Source organism: Rousettus aegyptiacus, unplaced genomic scaffold (assembly GCF_014176215.1).
Source record: "Rousettus aegyptiacus isolate mRouAeg1 unplaced genomic scaffold, mRouAeg1.p scaffold_m13_p_5, whole genome shotgun sequence".
In the NCBI taxonomy this organism is placed as follows: domain Eukaryota; kingdom Metazoa; phylum Chordata; class Mammalia; order Chiroptera; family Pteropodidae; genus Rousettus; species Rousettus aegyptiacus.
The window spans coordinates 119984253-120005479 of NW_023416308.1; the positions used below are offsets into that span (position 1 = coordinate 119984253).

Consider the following 21227-nt stretch of genomic DNA (forward strand, 5'->3'; position numbering starts at 1 on the left):
AGGTATAGTAGAAAAGAACCACCAACCTGATTCCTCCTTCAGAGGTCGCTTCGTTTTGAGATTCTGCATAGGATGACGCCACTTGTCTTCGTCTGACTTTCCTCACTTGGCATAACGCCTTCTAGGTCCATCCGTGTTCCCGCAAATGGCGGGATTTCCTTCTTTTTCGTGGCCGAGTACTATTCCTGTGTGTGTGTGCACACACCACCACGACCTCTCTCCAGTCACCTGTGGACACTTAGGTCACTTTTACAGCTTGGCCGCTGCGGTGTAGACGCCCCTGCACACAGTGCTTGCGTTTCCTTTGGATTCAGTCCCCGTGGAATTGCTGGGTCTCCTGCGTGGCTCTTTATCACGAGGCCGCTGAATGTAAAGTCCATTTTATTCTTACAGAGGTATTTGCTGTTTTTCCCAGTTTTAAGGCACGAAGTCCTCTGGCCTGTGATCTTAGGTGTCTCTTTTATCTGCTTCATCATTTACTGCTTCTGTAAGAAAAGAAATGACAAAAGCCTCCGAGATGTGTTCCGTCGCTTCTCTAACGGTACGTAGCATTGAGTTAGAGCCACCGCACGGGACCGAGTGACAACCTGGGCTGCGGGGCAGGTCCTATCGCACAGAGCAGCCGAAAGGGAGAACACAGGCCTGGGAGTGAGCACGGTTCAGTGGCCACTGCGCTGCCGGCCTCCGAGGCTGGGGGGGGGGGCGGTCGGTGACTCTGCAGGGGCCTCCCGTGTCGCCTAGGGGAGTCCCTGCTCAAGCGCAGAGGCATACCTCGGCTGTGGATGGGGGCCACCGCTTCCAGAGCCGTCGTGTCGCAGAGGAGGGTCTCCCAGCACTCAGCCACTGACCACGGTCTCCTGTCTGCCTTCACAGGAACCAGCGACAGAGCAGCAAGCACGGTGAGTGTGGTTCGGGGGGTGGGGACACTCTCCTCGCTGAGCATGGTGCAGGGCTGGGTGTAGCCTCCCGTCCAGGCTCAGGCCAGCTTGAAGGTCAGGAGGCGGCCCTACCAGCTCCAGCAAACCTTTTGATGCCTGAGCTTTTGCCACCAGCTGTTCTGTGACCCAATGGGAGCTGAGGGCCCTGAGCTGGAAGAGCCCTGGGCTCTGGAGGGTTCCATTCACGATCGGGAAACTGAGGCCCGAGTAGGCCGCGATGTGCCTCGACTGAGGCCAGCCGAGGCGGCGGTCAGGGCAGAGCCAGGACCAGAGCTGGCCCCACTGGGTGCCTCAGTGCCCTCTGCAAACTGTGCCCGCCTTGGGCTCCGCAGGCCCCCGCCCTCCTGCGGGCCCCTGTGCTGGTCACCCACTCAAGACAGTCCCTTGCATTTTTAGCCACCTACGAGCTCAGTGTCCTGCTCATTGTTACAAATCCAAGACCAAAACCCAGACTCCGAAGTCCCCACAAGTAACTCAGTGCTGCCTGAAGACAGAGTGGAGATGCTGTGTGAGGCCCCCACATTCACCAGGGCCCCAGAGAGCCCCGCGGGTGTCAATGGCTCCCCTACCTCTGGCTGCCGCGGGGGAAGGAGGATACAATCGGACAACTACTCTCCAGGGCTGGATGGGCAGGGGGTCAAGGAGCGGACTGGGGGGTCCCCAGGGCTTCCTTGGTCCTGATGCGCAGACTGCGCCGTCCTGAGACCCAGCCAGCGGCACCCTGGAGGGGGCTGGTGTGACACTGGGCTTCTCCGACGGACCTCTGGGAGTGTGGTCATGCCGTTTGGACGGGAACTCAGGGTATTTATGCACCTGCCGCACCTCCCACAGCCCGCCGTCACATCCAATCGTGCCAAGGCGGTGTGGCCGCGTGTGCTCGATGGTGGCTCGCTGGGCTGACACAGGGCACATGCGGGGAGGCCCAAGCTGGCCACTTGGCTCAGAATGACACGTGCTCTTCCTGTTCTATACTGTTTAATAAATGCAATTGCAATACTTGAGGCAGCCGCAAGCTGCATCTGACGTTGGGCCTCCGCTCCTGTGTCAGGTGCCACGCGTGTGTGCACGTGTGTGCACGTGTGTGTGAACTCCTGCACATATAGGCACACATGGAGCCTTAAACTATGTCGTGGCCTCTGAGCCGATCGCCTCATTTTCCAGTTTTCGTGTCCATGGTCTTGTTTAGGGACGTGTCTATGCTCCATTCCTCGAAATAAATGGCACAGACTTTGCGTGGTTTTTTCTTGGGAGACTTCTGGAATGGGGGGCAGGGGATGTTCCTGGGGAGAGACTCAGTGCCAGCAGGGGCAGTTCCATGAATGAGCCAGCTGAGGACACTGCAGGAAGCCACGGGAGCTGGGTGGACTCCCCCACTTCTGGCCCTGCTGCCCCCAGCTTGGCCCTTGCTTTAGTTCCACTGCAGCCACCAGGGCCAGAGCGAGTGGCCTGCTTTGCTGGGACAGCCCAGGGTGGCCCTGTAGGAGGGGCTGGGGCAGCTAGCCGTGGAGCGCTCACTGCGTCAGAGGGGACGGTGCCCAGCCGTCCAGCAAGTGAAGGATGCAGGGGACGAGCATAAAGAGGTGGGCAGCTGGCGCCCATGCGAGGGGGCCCAGGAGGGCGCCTCGGCCCCGGCCCCCAAAGCCCTGCACGGGATGGGGCTCGGGCAGGTGTTCTCGTTCCAACCTTTGTGCCCGCCTTGGCACTCCCACGACCGGGCTGTGCCCCCAAGGGCAGCGCTACCAGTCTGGCTCTGGACACCCCTGAGGAGACCCCGAGCGCTGAGTGCGGGGCCCCTCCAGGCGATGGTGTTCTGCATCTTGATACCAGGATGGGCTGCTCGGGATGCTAATCCCTGGGCTCCCGCAGAGCCCACTGGTCCACCCAGGCGCCGCACCTCCCGCCTCCCCGCTCCCGCACACCTCCGCTGCTCAAGCCCATACACACAGCCTGGAATCTCTACGATAACCATCCTGAACAGCAAAACAAAGTGTAAAAGCCTGTACCGTCCTTACTGGAGAAGCGGGCCAATCGCAAGGGTGTCAGCGACAGCGCCTGGGGGTAGGGGAACCACATCGCGCCTGGGTCCCTCGGCCAGCTGTTCGGCATGTGGGCGCTGTGTTCATTCTAGAATGATGTGGGTGTCCGGAGCTGTGCCTTCCACCCCACCCCCCACTCCTATGGCCCTTCCCGGCCCTCCGGAAAATGTGCCCCGTGTTTCCCAGGGGCATCGGAGTAGTAAAGTAATGGGGCCCACTGAAGCGAGGGGGCGGAGGGTGCAGGGGTGTTCATGGGGTGGAAGCCCGCACCCTGGGAATCTGGGAACTTCCGGCCTGGCCTGCCTTGGCGGCTGCAGAGGCCCTCTACAGGCTACGGGACAAAGGACCGTGTACTTGTTTGCGGTTTGGGGTGACTCTGCCTTTATAGAAAAACACGGTCTGGGGATAACGTAGTCTTTCGGGGGCATTTCCCACTAAGTGCCTGCTGGGCAGAGCTCCAAGGGTCTGGGCGGAGTGAAGCTCACACACAGGAGGGCGGAATTCCTGCGGCGGGGGTGACAGGGTTGCTGGGAACATGGTGGACGAAGGGCTACAGCCCCCTGTCGTCGCTGGGCCTGCCCTGTGTGCCGTTCGCCCTCTGGAAGGCAGGGTCTCAAGCCCCTGGAAGCGCCTGGAAGAACCGTGTCCTCCGCGAGCCCTCGCCCGCCCCTCGCCCACCCCAGAGCCGTTCCTAGGGCCGCGAACTGCTGCGCGCTGAGGCGGGAGGGAGGGACAGACGCGGGGCTGGCGGTCGGTCCCCTGAGCTGAGGTGGGAGCCCAGTGACATCTGCGGTGTGTGTCGGGGACCGGCCTGCTGGTGGCGGCGTGCTCGGCCCGGGGGCTGGAGCGGCGCCAGCTGAGAGCTCCCTCCACTGGGGGCGCCAGCGAGTGACCGTACTGAAAGTTCATATAAAAGGGGGCGGGAGCGGACGCGCCGCCGCAGTGCACTGAGCACAGACTGGGCTCAGACCCCATCCCCGCGCGGTCCTCACAGCCTCTCCGCTCCCCGCCTGCAGCAAACTCAGCACAGCAAACACAGGTTCTGAAACGTTCCCAGTGATCCCATTTATTTCCTCTCTCAAATACAGCATTGTCTCCTTTACTTATCAACTTCAATAATGTACAAACCCTTCACAGCTAGAAGTGAAAAACAAATTCATATTTACATTCTTATTTCCATCATGCGGTAAGAAGTTACAGCTCAGGGCAACACGCAGTAAAGGCAGGGACGGGAACGGCACAGCCTCTGCGGGAACAGGAGACGGATGAGGGAAGAGGCGGGTGAGAGTGGGGGAGGGGAGTTCAGTGGGCAGGGGGCGGGGTCGCCCCACCCCTCACATTATGCTGATAGGGACGCAGACACGTTCCGGTGCCCTTTGCAGGAAGGGAAATCACAGGTTCTTCAGGCCACGAAGCGGGAGCTGTCTCATGCTACAGAAAATAATCACGAACAAATTCAGGTTAGTCGCTGTAGGTGGTGATGTTCTCAGCACTCCACCACATGCTCAAAATATCCCAGAGAATGCACATTACCCGGCCTGTGGCTTCTTCCACAGCTCCTCACCAGTTAGGCCACCCGGGGGCTCACTTTAGAAGCCCCGGGAGACACATCAGAGCCCTGGGCACTACCACTGTCTGGGGTAGGACAAAGCAGCACGTGGTCAGAGCTCACTGGAGATGTGGCTAACGGAGGAACCACGGGAGTGGGCGAGCTCCCCCCATAGGCTCCCAATGACACTATGCCAAGGGTCTCGGGGATCCCCCCCCACCATACTCACTTGCAGCCTGAATGTAGATCCCTCCTATTCCACCTGTGGGAAGGAAACATCTTGTGAGAAGCCAGGGAAGGGGGGCAATGAGGTGCTAAATAAACCCCCTAGTCCAAGAACCCAGGGAAGTTTCCAGAACTGTGAATTCAGACCCAGGGCACGATGAGGAAACCTAAGGAAAGTACATGTGTGGGGACTGGACCAACCACCCTCCTGGAGGTCGGTCCTCAGCAGGGACCTTCCCCTTTATCCTGTGACGGCCAGGAGTCGGGTCCCCATCACCAGGATCGTCAAGGTAATGAATCTGTCCTTCGTGTTTACACGTGCACTAATACAGAGTAAGTGTGAGCAGATGGGGCCCCAGCTGGGAAAGAACGCGTGTGCGGGTGGTACTTCCCATTAACGAGGCAGGACACACTCTACCTGGGGCTTGAAGCCCGACAGTGGGACAAGAGAACTCGGACCCCTCCCCTTCCCTACCTGAGCGCTTCCTCCTCCACATCGCAGCTCCAAACACAGCTCCAATGGCCCCAAGGAGGACCAGGGCAGCAATGATCGCCACAATGGGGATGGTGGCCGGAGGAGGTGGCTCTGGGAAGGGGACAGACGGTGAGGACCCTGACCCTGCGGCCTCAGCCCCGACCCCGCCGAAGTCCTCCGGGGGCTCCCGCTTCCCCTGAGAAGAGGCCCTGTGCCCGCGGCCCCCTCCTCACCCCATCTCAGGGTGAGGGGCTGCGGCAGCCCCTCGTGCTGCACGTGGCACGTGTATCTCTGCTCCTCTCCAGAAGGCACCGCCACTGCCGCCCACTTCTGGAAGGTCCCGTCCCCTGCGGGCCTGGTCTCCACGAGCTCCATGTCCTGTGTCTGTTCCTCCCCGTCACGCTGCCAGGTCAGGGTGATCTCCTCAGGGTAGAAGCCCAAGGCCCAGCACCGCAGGGTGACCGCATTGTCAGAGATGGGGTGGTGGGTCACGTGTGCCTTTGGAGGGTCTGAGGAGAAGGGTCAGAAAATTGAGGAATTTTACAGCCCTCATGGGACACTGCACCAGTGCTCTGCGACCATGCTCAGAATGGACAGGACACACCGGGTGGGGGAAGGGAGCACAAAACCCAGACACCAGACTGGACATAGGTGTCTCCTAGTCTTTAGAAAGTTCAAGAATTCGGCCGAGACAAGCTGGGGTCAGAGATAGGTCTCTGAAGGGGAGAGAAGGAATTCCTGTTCCTGACCTGGGTGGAGGCCAAATGACTCAGACGAGATGCGTTTAGACCTCAGGCCCACTGCGTGTGGGGCAGCGAACGTGGCCTGAGAGGAAAAAGTCCCCAGAGTCCTCAGAGCAGCTGCCACAGTCAAAGGGAACCGCTCGCTGACCAGTTATTCCCCAGATGCTCTCCCCCTCCGTCCCCTGAGAGACAGCACCCCTCCGTGTCCCTGAGGGAAGGTGGGCCCTCTGGGCGAGCCCCCTCTGGTACCGGATGTGAAAACCCACACGGACTCCTTTTCCCGGCCCGCAGGAGGCGGGGGCTCTGGTCCCACTTTCCTCCATCCTCGGAGGAGCCCCGGCCCGAGGGAGAGGGAGACCCCCATCCCCGGCCCCTCGCACCTGCGCGCTGCAGCGTCTCCTTGCCCATCTCCAGGTGTTTGAGGAGCCACTCCACGCACTCCCCCTCCAGGTAGGCCCTGTAGCTCTCCGCGGCCCCAACCTCCTCCCACTTGCGCCGGGTGATCTGAGCCGCCGCGTTGGCCGCGGTCCAGGAGTGCAGGTCCTCGTTCAGCGCGAGGTAATCGGCGCCGTCGTAGGCGAACTGATGGTACCCGCGGAGGAGGCGCCCGTCCGGCCCCATGTCGCAGCCGTACATGTCCTGGAGGGTGTGAGACCCTGTCCCGCCCCGCGTCGCCCCGAGTCAGCTCCGCCCAGTGATTGAAACCAAAGTGAAAGCAAAACCCGGGGAAGTCCCCGCCGCCTCCCCCCATCGGGTCCCTCAGCCTCGGGGCGAAGCCCGGGCCCGGACTCTCGGGGCGACCCTGGCCTGTCCGTGGGGACGGGGGTCGTGACCGGGACCCGGGCCCGTCGCTCACCGGCCTCGCTCTGGTTGTAGTAGCGGCGCAGGGTTCTCAGGTTCACTCGCATAGTCTGTGCTGAGTCACGTGATCTCTGAGTCTCCTGGTCCCAGTACTGCGGATCCTCCTGCGCCACCTGCTCCATCCACGGCGCCCGCGGCTCCGCCCTGCGACTCGCGGCGTCGCTGTCGAACCGCGAGAACTGCGTGTCGTCCACGTAGCCGACGGTGACGAAGCGGGGCTCCCCGTGCCCGGGCCGCGACCAGGCGGTGTAGAAATACCTCAGAGAGTGCAAACCTAGGGGCGCAAAGCGGGGAGACTCGCCAGCCCTCCTCCCGGCGCCGGTCCCGGTCCCCGGTCGCAAGAGCCTCGAGGACGGTCAGGGCGGGACGCGGGTTCCGGGCCTGGGCGGTGGGGACGCGCCTTGCCCGGGGCCTGCGTCCCCCCGGGCGGTCCCCTCGCTCCTGCCCCGCAGAGGCCGTTCCCTCCCGACCCCGCACTCACCCGCCCAGGTCTCGGTCAGGGCCAGGGCCCCCGAGAGCAGCAGCAGGAGGGGTCGGGGCCCCATAAACAGCGTCCTCGGAGTCTGGGGAGAATCTGCGTCCGGACGGCGCCGGGGAGACTTTAAAAACAGGCTTTTCTAGAAACTGGAGACCAGTGCGAGTGAGAACTGGGGCCCCGTCCTGGGTAACAAACGGGAACAAGAAGCGACCAGAGGGTTGTGAAGTGAGTTTCCGTTTCTCGGCGCTCCGGAAAAAACAAGATACGAAGATCCGCGCGCACGACGATCCGCGCGCACGAGATCCGCGCGCACGACGGTCCGGCGCGGGGAGGAGCCGGGCCGGCGCGGTCTGCGGCTCGGTCTGGAGTCGGGGGAGACTCGGCTGCGCCCCGCACCCCCGCTCCCCGGCACCCCGGCACCCCGACCGTGAGCGGGTCTCCGCCGGGACTCTGCCCACCCCAGGCGGGCCGCGCGCTCGGCATCTGCGCAGTCAGCGGGTCCACGCGGCCACCCCTGCGCGGGACGTCCCGGTAAGGCCCCAGGGTGGCCGCCCGGCCTGGGGCGAGGGCGCGGCGGGCGAGGCGGCGGCCGGAGCCGTCCTTCCTCTCGACGGGGACCGAGCTCCACCCGGCCCGCGGCGGCGCGCAGAGAGGCCGCGCCAATGACTTTTTGACGGTTGCGGGGAGGGGGCGCGTTCCCAGCCCCAGGGCCGGCATCGTCCGAGCGTGAGGAGCATCTGCATCCGGACGGGGCGGGGCGCACCGTGTAATCGGTCATTACACTGACCCGCTTCTCTAGAAACGGAAACCGATGGGAGTGAGAGCGGGGGCCGCGTCAGGACTATGCTTACAGGAGGACCCGACCCTAGCTGTGACAGGGACCGTCTTCGCCTGACCGCGCAGCCCCGCGCCGCCCCGCTCCGCGCCGCCCCGCTCCGCGCCGCCCCGCCCTGCCCGCCCCGCGCTGCCCAGCGAGCCGCCCCGCCCCGCCCCGCCCGCCCCGCCCCGCGCCGTCCCGCACCGCCCCGCCCTCCCCGTCGCCCCGCCCCGCGCGCCGCCCCGCCCTGCCCGCCCCGCGCTGCCCAGCGAGCCGCCCCGCGCCGCCCCGCCCCGCCCTCCCCGTTGCTCCCCCGCACCGCCCCGCCCTCCCCGTCGCCCCGCCCCGCGCGCCGCCCCGCCCTGCCCGCCCCGCGCTGCCCAGCGAGCCGCCCCGCCCCGCCCCGCCCGCCCCGCATCGGCCAGCGCCTCCTGGGACCGGCACTGGGATTGACTGAGCTACGACTTAAGCGCCGCTGACTGAGACTTCCACCGCGTGGGAGGGGACGATAAAGGCGGCCTATTAGGAAAAGGTGTCTTGTCCTTTCCCAGCTGGCGGTGGCCGCCTCCGCAGACTCGATTTCCCCGCAGAGCCCGGGGCCCCCCAGCGGATGCGGTGCAGGCCGGGCGAGTACTGGTCTGCCAGCTCTGCCCTGCGGGTCAGGCCCCCATGGCGCTGACACCAAGGGGCTGCGCCTGCTCCTCCTCCCGGGCACAGCTGATCACGGGAAAGCACGTTCCAGGGCTACCCCCCCACCCCCGAAGCCCTCCAACTCCGCACCAGCACCAGCCCCGACGCCATTCCCAATGCAGCCACGTGGCTCTTTCCTTTCTGCTTTGTGAGTCTCTCCCAGGTCCATAAGATCGTATTAATTTTCAGGTTATTTTATATTTGCACAAATTCTATTTCACGTAATTTTCTTTTCTGCTCTCTAGAATTTTCTGATTGCCGTTCCCTGTTTTAATGCATCACTTGCCTTTCCCAAGCTTCACTTTCTCCGAGCTCTGCGTCACCCTCTCTGTCCGTCATCCGTCATGGAGCCCGTGTCCCCGGGTTCCCAGCTGGACTCCTCACTCTCGACTCCTCTCTCTCAGGTCTGTTCCCAGCAGCCAGTATTCACCCTCCTTTCCCTGCCTTCCTGGGCTCCGCCCACCGCCTCCCTCTTTCTGATCTGCTCCTTTGCTTTGCTGGAGTGTATCCTGATGCCACACTCCAGGAAAGCGTGCAGGACATGGGCTCCGGGTCGTTGGCTTTCACAATAACCTTTATTCTGTCCTCTCCTGACTGTCTTTGTGTAGAATTCTGGGGGCATCTCACCAGTGTCCCCAGACCTCCAAATTGCTGGCATGCTGTCCAGAGCCTCACCCAGAGGCACTGTGGTATACGGGGTCCCAGATCTTGCAGGCCCACCATCTCCAAGGGTCAGTCAAGAGAAAGCAAAGTGACAGGCTGGTTGGCCTTTCGGTTCCTTAAAGCAGGGGTCCCCAACCTGCAGGCCATGAACCGGTGCAGGTCTGTGGCCTGATAGGAACTGGGCCGCACAGCAGGAGGTGCGCGGCGGTCGTGCGAGTGAGCAAAGCTTCATCTGTACCTGCAGCCGCTCCCCAGCGCCAGCACCACCGCCTCAGCCCACCGCAGATCGTCAGGCACTAGATTCTCATAGGAGCACCCGTCCCTGGTCCCAAAAAGGTCGCAGACCGTTGACTTAGAGGGTATCTTACCCTGGAGCTTTTTGCAGTGTTTTCTGCTTTGTGAGTCTTGCATTTGGGATCTAAGAATGAACCTCGTGGTTCCCCAGAAGAAGCTGGGGAGCCTGGCAGTGCTGGAAAGCATGGGCTCACGAAGTGACATTTAGGGGCCCGGCAGTTGTCACCCTTTGGCACAATGTGGTACGGGGAGTGCCGTGAGCGCCGTTAGCAAGGAACCCACTCCTCCTCTGTCTAAACAAACCCGCCTGTCACTTCAGAATTACTGAGATGCATGACAATGAAAAATAAGCCCCCAATTTTCAGCATTAGGAAGGAACCCCTAGATTCCGAGCCTTTGTTAAAACCAGGACAAATTACTTTTTCCTTCAGTCCTGAGCCTCTGAAAAAGGCCGTAAGTGTTCACAGAGGAGGAAGCTACTTCAGCTTCTCCCTAAGGAGATGGGAGGTAGTGACATCTGATTTGCTGGTTGGGAGGCAAAGGAGGGGTATGGGGAGAGAGAGCTGGATGACTCCCTGTGGGGTCTCTGATCACAGTACACAGTGCTCTCCAAACGCAGCTGAGGGGAGATCGCCCCACTGCGTTCCAGCCCAAGAGCCACCTTCTGTTGATGACACCGTGACCTGCTGCCTGGGACCTGGGCAGGCTTGAGGAAGAACACTGAGGGCGGCTCAAAAGGTAGATCCATTGTTAATTTTTCGAGGAAGCTCCAGACCGTTTTCCATCGCGGCCGTACCAATTTGCCATCCCAGCAACAGTGTAGGAGGGTTCCCTCTTCTCCGCATCCTCTCCAACACTGGTGGTTTTTTGATTTATTGTTGATGGCCATTCTGAGGGGTGTGAGGTGATATCTCATTGTGGTTTAATGTGCATTTCTCTGATGATTAGCGACCTTGGGCATCTTTTCATATGTCTATTAGCCACCTGTATTTCCTCTTTGGAGAAGTATCTGTTCAGGTCTTCTGCCCATTTTTTAATTAGATTGTTTGTTTTTTTCTTGTTGAGTTGTATAGCTCTGTTTATATTTTAGATATTAACGTCTTATCACATGTATCATTAGCACATATCTTCTGCCAAATAGTCGGTTATCTGTTGTTTTGTGAATGGTTTCCTTTGCTCTACAAAACATTTAGCTTGATGTAGCCCTGTTTATTTTTTCTTTTGTTTCCCTTGCCCAAGGAGATATACCTAAAAAGAAATTCCTGTTAGTAGTATCAGAGTTTACTGCCTGTGTTTTCTCCTAGAAGTTTTATGGTTCCGGTCTTACATTTAAGTCTTTAATCCATTTTGAGTCTATCCTTGGATACGGTGTAAAAAGGCGTTCCAGGCATTCCAGCTTCTTCTTCTTCTTCTTCTTTTTTTTTTTTTTGCATGTATCTGTGCAATTTTCCGAACACCATTTATTGGAGAGACTCTCTTTACCCCATTGTATATTCTTACCTCCTTTGTCATATATTAAGTACTGTATAGACATGGATTTATTTCTGGTCTCTCTATTCGGTTCCATTGCTCAATGTATCTGTGTCTATGCCAGTGCCATACCGTTTTGTTTACTGTAGACTTGTAGTATAGTTTGGTATCAGATGGTGTGACATCTCCAACTTTGTTCTTTCTCAAGATTGCCGTGGCTATTCGGGGTTTTATATGGCGCCATATAAATTTTAGGATTATTATTCTAGCTCTCTGAAAAATGCCATTGGTATTTTGATAGTGATTGCCTTGAATCTATAGAGTGCTTTAGGTAGTATGGCCATTTTAACAATGTTGATTCTTCCAACCCATGAATGTGATATATGTTCCTATTTATTTGTATCTTTTTCAATATCTTTTTTCAATGACATAATTTTCTAAAAACAAGTCTTTTACTTTCTTGGTTAATTTGATTCACAAGTATTTTAGTGTAATTGTAAATGGGATTGTTTTCTTAATTTCTCTATCTGAAAATTCATCATTGGTGTATAAAAATGCCACTGACCTCTGAATATTTATTTTGCAACCTGCTACTTTACTGAATTAATTGATGAGTTCTAACAGTTTATTGGTGGAATCTTTAGGGTTCTCTCTGTATAGTATCATATCATCAGCAAATAATGAGAGTTTGGCTTCTTCCTTTCCAATTAGGATGCCTTTTATTTCTCTTGTCTTATTGCTGTGGCGAAGACTTCCGATACAATGAAGGGGAGCAGTGAAAATGGGCATCTTTGTCTTGTACCTAATCTTAAGGAAAATGCTTTTAGCCTTTCCCCATTAAGTATGATGTTAGCCGTAGGTTTTTCATATATGGCCTTTTTTATGTTGAGCTATGTTCCCTTTCTTCCCACTTTGCAGAGAGGTTTTATCATAAATGGATGCCGGATTTTGTCGAACCTTTTTTTCTGCATCTATCGATGTGATCATATGGTTTTTATCTTTCGATTTATTTGTGTGGTGTATCACATTAATTGATTTGTGGATATCGAACCAACCCTGCATCCCAGGAATAAATCCAACTTGATCATGGTGTATGATATTTTTAATGTATTGCTGAATTCGGTTTGCTTATATTTTGTGGAGGATTTTTGCGTGAATATTCATAAGAGATATTGGCCTACGGTGGTTGTTTTTTTTTTGAAACGTCTTTGCTTGGTTTTGGAATCAAGGTAATGGTGGCCTCTTAAAAGGAGTTAGGGAGCTTTCTCTCTTCTTGAATTTTTTGGAATACTTTGAGTAGAATAGGTGATAATTGTCCTTTGAATGTTTGGTAAAATTTGCCTATGAAACCATCTGGTCCAGGACTTTTGTTTTTTGGAAGGTTTTTGATGACTGATTCAATTTCATTGGTGATCATCAGTTGGTTCAGATTTTCTGTTTCTTCTTGACTCAGTCTTGGGAGATTGTGTGTTTCTAGGAATGTGTCCATTTCTTCCAGATTGTCCCATTCGTTGGCGTATAATTGCTCATAGTATTTTCTTATGCTCCATTGTATTTCCGTGGAGTCCGTGGTTATTTCTCCTCTTTTATTTCTGATTTTATTGATTTGAGTCTTCTCTCTTTTTTCCTTGATGAGTCTGGCTAAGGGTCTGTCAATTTACTTTATCCTTTTAAGAACCAGCTCTTGGTATTATTAATCGTTTGTATCATTTTTCTAGTCTCTATCTCATTTATTTCTGCTCTCGTCTTTATTATTTCCTTCTATTCACTTTGGGCTTTGTTTGCTGTTCTTTTTTCTAGTTTTTTTTAATCGTAAGGCTATATTATTTATTTGAGTTTTTCTCGTTTCTTGAGTTAGGCCTGTATTGCTATGAATTTCCCCCTTAGGACTGCTTTTGCTGTGTCCCATAAATTTTGAGTCGTTGTGTTTTCATTTTCGTTTATCTCTAGGTATCTTTTGATTTCTGGCTTGATCTCATTAATAACCCACTTGTTGTTTACTAGCATGCCATTTAGCCCCCATGAGTTTGGATATTTTCCAGTTTTTTTCTTGTAGTTGATATCTAGTTTCATACGATTGTCATCAGAAAAGACAGTTGATATGATTTCAATCTTCTTAAATTTATCGAGACTTATTTTGTGTCCTAACATATGATCTGTCCTTGAAAATGCTCCCTGTGCACTTAAGAAGAATGTAATTTTGCTTTGGGGTTAAATGCTCTGAAAATAGCTATTAAGTCCATCTGTTCTAGTATATCTTTTAGGCCCATTATTTCCTTGTTGATTCTTTGCCTGGAAGATCTGTCCATTGGTGTCAATGGGGTGTTAAAGTCTCCTACTACGATTGCATTATTATTGATCTCACCTTTTATGTCAGTCAATAATTGCTTTATGTATGTAGGTGCTCCCATGTTGGGTGCATATATGTTTCCTAGGGTTATGTCCTCTTGAGTTATCGGTACCTTTATCATTATGTAATGCTCTTTTTTGTCTCTTATTACAGCCTTTGTTTTAAAGTCTATTTTATCTAATATAAGTATTGCTACCCCGGCTTTTTTTTCATTTCTGTTTGCGTGAAATACCTTTTTCCGTCCCTTTGCTCTCAGTCTGTGAGTGTCATTTGATCTGAAGTGGGTCTCTTGTAGACAGCATGTGCATGGGTCTTGTTTCTTATCCACTCGGTTGCCCTGTGTCTTTTGATTGGAGCCTCTCATCTGTTTACTTTTACAGTGATTATTGATAGGTACATTGTTGCTGTCATTTTATTATTCGTATTTGTCATTTCTATTTTCTTTTTTATCCCTTCTCTTTTTAGAGAAAACCCTTTAACATTCTTTAATGCTGGCTTGTTGGAGATGACTTCCTTAAGCTTTTTCCTGTCTGGGAAGCTCTTTACCTCACCTTCCATTTTAATCGAAAGCTTTGCTGGGTAGTGTATACGTGGTTGTAGATTCTTGTTTTTCATAACTGAATGTTTCTTGCCGTTCCCTTCTGCCTTGCAAAGTTTCCATTGGAAAGTGAGCAGACATTCTTCTGGGGGCACCCTTGTAAGTAGTTCCCTTTCTCTTGCTTCTTTTAAGATTCTTCCTTGTCTTTGAACTTTGGCATTTTAATTATGATGTGTCTTGGTGTGGGTCTGTGCTTCCTAACCTTGTATGTCTAATTCCTTTGCCAGGTTAGGGAAGTTTTCTGTCATTATTTCTTCAAATAGTGTCTTAATCCCTTGTTCTCTCTCTTCCTCTTCCGGTACTCCTATATTCTGGATATTTGTACGCTTCATGTTGTCCCAGAGGTCTCTTAAACGCTCCTTATTTTTTTTAATTCTTTTTTCTTTTCATTGTTCTGATTGGGTGTGTTCTGCTTCCCGTTCTTCCGAGTCACCGATTTGATCTTCTGTTGAATCCTTCTAGTGTATTCTTCATTTTAGTTATTGTACATTTCTGTCTGGTTCGATTTTTGGTTTCCGTGTCCTTTTTTATGCTGTTGAGGTTCTCATTGTGCTCATGCATTCTTCCCATAAGTTCATTGAGCATCTTGTAACTGGTGTTCTGAACTCTGTGTCTGGTAGGTTGCTTGCCTCTATTTCATTTAGCTTATTTTCTGGAGTTTTGACCTGTTGTTTCATTGGTGGCATGTTTCTTTTTTTTTTCTCATTTTGTTAGCCTCTCTGTGTTCATGTCTGTGTCAGGAATATTTGTTTCATGTCTCAGCCTTGACCAGCTGGCCTAATGGGGAAGGTGTCCTGTGTGGCCCAGTGGCGCACTCTCCCCGATCCCTAAAGCTGGGGACTCTGGACGTGACCTTTGTGTGGGTTGTGTGTTGCCAAGCTTTTATTGTTGTTAGAGATCAGTGAGTGGCATTAACCCTCGGGGTGACTGTGGGAATCGGCTGTGCCCACAGGGTCAGAGATGCTGTGTGGGTCTGACCCCACTGAGTGGGATTTTCCCAGCAGGCTGTGTACTGGTTGCGACCATCCCTTGTGTGTATCACTAACGGGACCAGTCAGGAGTCGGTCCATTGTGGTCCAGTGCCAGCCTCCAGAGGCGCTGGTTTTGCGGCCCCTCGGGAGGGGCTCCCGCAGAGGCCAAGGTCAGCCTCTGGTTTGGATTGCCCAGGGCTCCCTGGTGAGCACTGCAAAGTGATCCACTGATGGTTGTTGCCTGTGCTGAATCTATAGCTAAGAGACAGCGCTGTAGGCAGCGGTCAGTCATCCCCTGGCCCCGACCTAGACAGTTTAGCAGAGGGTCCGGTGCTCCTCAAGGCGTGACAGCATCTGTCCGTTGTCTATAAGGCTCTGAACCTGGATGAGCCTCTGGGCGATATGTGTGTTGGGTGGCGCAGGGACCCGGGGAGTGTCCTGGATCCATCGAGTAAATTTCCCCCTGCCATTTCAGAGTCAGTTTACGTGCCAGCGCTGTCTGTGGCCCCCGGACACGTTTCCACTCATTGCAATGTCGGCTGCTGCCCACCTTGGGCCTGAGTGTGCCCTCCGGGGCAGGGGCAGCTGCCTGTCACTGTGCAGTGGGCACTTTGTGTACTGGATGGGGCAGGAGCTCAGGGAGTCCAGGGCCGTCGGGCCGACACAGAGCCCTGCAATCCCCTCAGGAGATATTGCAGCTCGTCCAGGCAGCCGCGGTCTGCTCACAACTGTTTTCCCTGAAACACGCTCACCACGTTGGCCAAGGTCTGTGGTCTGTGCTGACAGCCCAACCCCAGAGCCAAGCAGGGCCCGGGCGGCTTCTTATCAGTGGGCTGCAGGCACGTCGTGGTCGGCGAGGCGGATCTCGGGGAGACGAGGGCTGTTGGGCAAACACAGCCTCGGTCTGGCCGCACCTCCTCTGCTGGGCGTTCCCGCTGTAGACGCAGGGCACGGTGAGGCCAGCTGCCATCAGGGCCGTTCCCACAGACCCCTGTGCTCCCCGGACGCGACGCTGCAGCTCTTGCAGGCAGCAGAGGTCGCCTGCGCTGATGTCCGCGCGGTGCCCGCCCTGTGCCAGCCAGAGCCTGGAGCCGGTGTGGCATGGGAGTTCAGGGGCGAGGAGCGGCTGGGCTGTGGCAGTTCGCTGACAGTGGCCACCAGGGGCAGTTTGTGCGTCGGGCGGGGCAAGTCTCAGACTGCAGCACAACCAGCTGCTGTCTGAGACTGGCCCGCTGGAGCCCGATATCCAGCCACGTTTGCGCCGGCAGCAGTGATCTGCCTGACCCCGTCTCTGAAATGCGGCCCACGGCGCTGGCTGCCCTCTGTGAACGCTGGGCCCCGAATCGGAGCCGGGCTTGGCAGCCGATCGGCAGCAAATGCCCGGCGATCTGCGGGGTGGACGGCGTGGGCTGAGCCCCTCTGACCAGCTTCCTAACGTCCCTGTGGGAGGGGTCTGCACAGTCAAGATGTGTTGTCTGTAGATGACCCTGTAGAGTCCCGGGTGAGTGTCCGCAGGGCAGAAAGCCTGAGCGCGGGTCATTCCAAGGGGTCGTTCCAAGGGACGTCTAGGGATTCGGTCTCCTGTCTCCCCTGGACGGCAAATCCCCTCTGGTTTCTACAGTCAGAGTTATCAGAATCTCCTCCTCCCTGGGCTGGGACGCCCCCAGATGAGACCAGGACTCCCCTCTTTTTCGGGGTATCCTCTGCAGCCTTGCTCTCCCTCCCGGTGATTGTCCAGCCCCCGCAGGAGCGAGGCCAGCCTGATTTATGACTTTGCCCCTCCTCCTGGCTCCGATGTGGCTCTTGTATCTTATATTATCATATGTAGGTGTTGTGATCAGCTGATTCTCCACATTGATTATTTTATAATTTGGTTGTATTTCAGTGCGGACTTGGGAGGAGACGAACCCCGCTTTTACCCAGTCTGCCGTCTTCCCAGGGGCCTCTGTCTGCTTTTTTTTTTTCCCCTAGGGTTTCCTCTTGCCTTTCACTTTTTAAACTTCAGTAGAAATCTCTTGTCATTTCAGATCCTTCACAAATTGTCTTCCGTGTAACTTTCTCTCTTGCGTATTTCTTGAGAAGGAAGTCTTGACCTTAATGAATCCAACCCACCAATTTTTTTAACCTTTCGAGTTATGGGTTTTGCATCTTATATAAGAAGTCTATCCCCCAAGTCCCAAATATGTCACCCTACATTTTCACATTGAGCTGGGCAGTTTCATGGTTTCGCATTGTGCATTTCATGCATATGGCCACCTGTGTATACTGTGAAGTAGGGATTTACCATACACTGGCGTCCAGGCTTCCGTAGGGTCAAGGCCAGCTTGCCAGAAGGCCGCTGCCACCCTCTGCTCTGCATGCAGTAAGAGCAGTGGAGTAATGGCGTTGGCCTCATTTAAAATGTAAGCTTTCATGATTTTTTAAAGTGAATGTTGTCTCTATTCTACGATGCATTCATTTCTGTAAGAAAATGAATAACGTGTTTGGTTTGGATAAAGCAGGGGACAAATGGGGCCAGACGGCGGTGCGGGGGGCACGCTTCATTACACACCTTCGTCAGTATCGTAGGCACTGTGCGCTGAGCCGGCCCTCTAACCTGTGATGCTCCCTCCGCCGTCGGTGGCAAAGTATTGTCGCCCTTATTTCGCAGAGGCCAGAACTGGGACGCAGGCATCGCATTCGCCGGACCAGGTTTCTTGGTCAGATGAGGCGAAGCTCCGCCGTGATGACGCGTGAGCGGGCGCCCGCGGGTGAGCGGTCCAGGCCCCTCTGCACCACATGGCGATGTGGGCATCCGAGCAAGCAGAGAGGAGAGTCTGGGGGCCGGGCCCCCTTCTCGAGTACCTTGGGCCGCAAGTGTCACACGTGACTCCTACTTGACCCAGTGGCTGACGCGAGCCCTGCGGCCCCCAGCCTCTGCACTCGGGCGGCTGGGGGCGGGGCGGGGGGGGGGGCGGGGGGGCGGGGCTGGCCGGGCCTGGGCCTTGCTCTCCCCTCAGCCAGACGCCGGTGACGCCTCTCCTGTCGTCCCTCTGCGGCCCCCTTAGAGCTGCCATTCCCAGTCCTGCGCAGGGAGCGACCTTCTCGTGAACAGTGAGCCGTGCGCCCGGCAGCGGCCCTGGGGTGACGCTGGGACACCGTCCCCTGTGAGGTCACACTGCCATGCCGTCAGTGTGCACGGCGCCGCTCACGCGCGTGTGGCCGTGCCGGTGCCCGCACGAGCCCGGCGCGCCCGCGTGCAAGAGCCCAGCGCGTGCGGCACACGGTGCTCGATCACGTTTGCATGTTTGCTGCTTTTTTCACTATTATTTTAGAATGCACCCTTTCAACTTAAAAAAAAAAAAGTTTAATAAAAGCCTGCCGTGAGTGGGCGGCCTCGTCGCGCGGCGGCCGCCCCACGCGCCCCTCGGCGCCCGGCTCCCCCTGCGCGGTCCGCGGTGCTGTTTGGTCCGTCGCGGCCCCTTCGCCTCCAGAATCCACCACCAGTGTCGTCAGTAGGAGGCCACGTGGAGTGACTGGCCTGGAAACGAAGTTAAAAGAGATCGGGGACCACGGGGGCAGGGCGTCAGCGGTGTGTGTTCCCGTCTGCCTCGGCTACGACCGGTGAGGAATGAGAGCGAGCGACAGAAGCCATTAAAGGGTCCGCTCCACCGAGGGCGGCCAGACTATCGAAGCTTCGAAAGGATCCGATCACGCGCGGGACACTTGCGATGACCTGGACCGAAGGCCAGACACGGCAACGTATCCGTCTCAGCACCGCGACCGGAGCGGAAAGGTTGTTTGTGACATGAAGAGAGAGGCTGGACCTGCCTCCAGTGTCGACTCGCCTGCTGGTTCCGGGGGGTTTAAGCAATCGAAGCGCCGTCATTCATTCCGTCCAGTGAACGCGAATGGCGAGTCTGTTGCGTGCGGGGGAAAAGGACTCACCAGAGCAAACGTTCCACGCGGACGACGCCTCCCTGTTCTGGAAAGGACCTTCGTGCAGCCCAGCGGAGCTGTCCACCTACGGGACACACCGAGTGGTGGTCCCTGGGAGGGGCTGCCAAAGACCCCACATCCACATTCGCGGCCGGGGCCAGCTAAGAGGGCCACAGAGCCCCAGTGACCAGGAACCCTTCCCATCCTCTGCCCCCGCCCCGAAGACCCAGAAAATTGGAGAGGGCCAAGCAAGACCCCATGGCAGGGTCCCAGGTAGAGTCCAAGAGGATCGTGGAAATGGGCGTGGATCGAAAATTTGAGACTCGGCTGAATGGATCTTTTCATTAATTTTGTATTGAGGTGGATGAAAGTCACCATTTTAAGCACCGTAAAGTAAATGATTCGGAGACTTTTAGGACATTCACAAGTTATGCCCCCCTCGTCACGAACTAGTTCCCGCCCCCCGCCAAAGACCCCCCAGTCCCCATTACAGTCAGGCCCGTCGCACCGCGGGCCTGACTGTTAATGGCCCTGGGAGACGCCAGTCTAGCCCCGCGCCGATGGCTTCGCCTCTCGTGGCTGTGCCGCATGAACGGAGCCACACGCCAGGCGGCCCGTGCGTCTGGTTCCTCAGGCCCAGCCATGTCTCAGCGTGTCGCTGTCCAGCCCTCCGTGTTGTGTCTGTCCGTTTCTTGGGGGGGTGGGGGGCAGCATTTGGGTTCCGCTTTTTGACTGATGTACACAAGTGTCTCTGTGGATGTACGTTCTCATTTTTTAAAGCTATTTTTATTGGTTAGAATTTTGCATCTAGGGTGTGTTGTTTTACTGTCTTAAGTGCCTCTAACCCAATGCACCAAGACAACTTTTCTGACCAAGACTTGTCAGAAAACTCTCAAAACCAACCGAATCCAAATTCCTCTACCGGATGATGATAAAGTGAAATTTTAAAGATCTTTTTTCTTTATAGAGATTTTTTTTTTTCAAGAGTTGGGAAAATCGTTTTGTTAAATCTGAAAACTCAGTCTGAATTCTGCCTGTAGTGAAGGGCGGTCTGCACAGCCTGACGCACAGACGCTGAGACGCCTAAGTGGCTTTGCACGGAGCGGCATACGGTTGCCATGGTTGCACAGACCTTGCATTCAAGGCCAGGAAGACTGACTCCAGGTGACGCTCAGAATCGCTCTGTATGTATCCAGTTTGAGAAGCCAGCCTCCAAGCAGCGGGACTTCTCTGCTCGGCCATTCGTCATGCTCTGCCCTGATCAAAGTCAGGGACGCGCCTGGTGGCCTCCCCTCCCACATTTCTGCGGCTGATCTACATTTTCCTTTTTATTTCTGAGGATCCAGCCTTCCCCATTGAGGCTCGCCAGCGGCCTCCAACCTAGATCGAGTTCCATGTGGGACCTTCTGCGGTCCCCTTGGTCCAGATGCCTTCAATGCCCAGCCCTGGTGTGCCCTCCTGGTCGACCTTGATCGACCTCAGGGTCCTGACGAGCGGGCAGCGATTTCTCCAGGATGAGCCACGCTTTCTGTCCTTAAAGTCGTGTTTGATTTGTTAAAGGCAGTGGCACGCGTAGAGGGCATGGCTGGCGCCGGCACAGAGTGGTCCTCGGTGAGTCCCGGCGACAGGCCCTCGAGCCCCGGTGCAGTCCCCAAAGACACCCGCAGTGCCACCACAGCCAGAGAGCAGCCGGAGCTGGCCGTGTCCCAAGCGGGCTGTGCCTAAAGGTTCACTTCTGAGTGTGACAGCGCCGCCCCCGCCCTCGCGAGGCCTGCCTGGAGGCCAGGGTGCGGGCAGGGCCTGATGGGAGAGGCACCGCCATCTGGCTCCCGTCCTCAGTTCGTGCATTCATTCATTCCAACGGGGTGGCTGTGGCTCGCTTGTTTCTTTAATGACCTCTTTAGGGTTTTCTACCTACGAGGTGATGTCATCTGCAAACAGGTGGTTTTCCTTCTTCCTTTCCAATTCAGGTGCCTAATCGTTCTGGCAGGTGTTGGCCTCTGACGCAGGTGGAGAGAAGCGTTTCTGATGGATTTTAAGGGAGGGAAGGAGAGGGCGAGCCACCGGTAGGACCGGCACAGGGGACGTGATTGGTTTGCACAATGGGGTGGCGAGCCTGGAGGCTGGGATCAGGCACCCTTCGGTGTCACC

General features: G+C 55.8%; 2 protein-coding genes across 6 annotated transcripts in view; one reads left to right on the forward strand and one right to left on the reverse strand.

The window, feature by feature from the left end:
* Window positions 1-4057: 4057 nt before the first annotated feature.
* On the reverse strand, window positions 4058-7466 carry LOC107503252 (patr class I histocompatibility antigen, A-108 alpha chain). Of its 5 annotated transcripts, XR_004950758.1 has the most exons (9): window positions 7309-7466; window positions 6823-7101; window positions 6347-6622; window positions 5457-5732; window positions 5224-5334; window positions 4753-4785; window positions 4508-4609; window positions 4313-4405; window positions 4058-4220 (listed from the first exon to the last, which is right to left on the reverse strand). XR_004950758.1 is itself a non-coding variant. In XM_036220263.1 (8 exons), exons 1-7 carry the CDS (start codon window positions 7370-7372, stop codon window positions 4542-4544), a joined length of 1107 nt encoding a protein of 368 aa, XP_036076156.1. In that variant the 5' UTR covers window positions 7373-7466; the 3' UTR covers window positions 4058-4405; window positions 4508-4541. The 5 variants fall into 5 exon arrangements, 3 of the variants coding, with proteins under 3 accessions (XP_036076156.1, XP_036076158.1, XP_036076157.1); XR_004950759.1 differs by lacking the exon at window positions 4508-4609 and having other exon boundaries at window positions 7309-7464; XM_036220263.1 differs by having other exon boundaries at window positions 4058-4405.
* Window positions 7467-7677: 211 nt separating this feature from the next.
* The window catches only part of LOC107503231, a 32490-nt gene continuing 18940 nt past the window's right edge, over window positions 7678-21227 (forward strand). The window contains exon 1 of the mRNA XM_036220262.1: window positions 7678-7836. The gene's annotated coding sequence lies outside the window, so the exon portion shown is untranslated. The remainder of the gene's footprint in view (window positions 7837-21227) is intronic.

Coding starts and splice junctions, on each gene's coding strand:
- LOC107503252 (XM_036220265.1), bottom strand. CDS start 7,372: ATGGGGCCCCGACCCCTCCTGCTGCTGCTCTCGGGGGCCCTGGCCCTG. Junction 7,102..7,308: donor CCTGACCGAGACCTGGGCGG/GTGAGTGCGGGG, acceptor TTGCGCCCCTAG/GTTTGCACTCTCTGAGGTAT. Junction 6,623..6,822: donor CTACAACCAGAGCGAGGCCG/GTGAGCGACGGG, acceptor GGGGCGGGACAG/GGTCTCACACCCTCCAGGAC.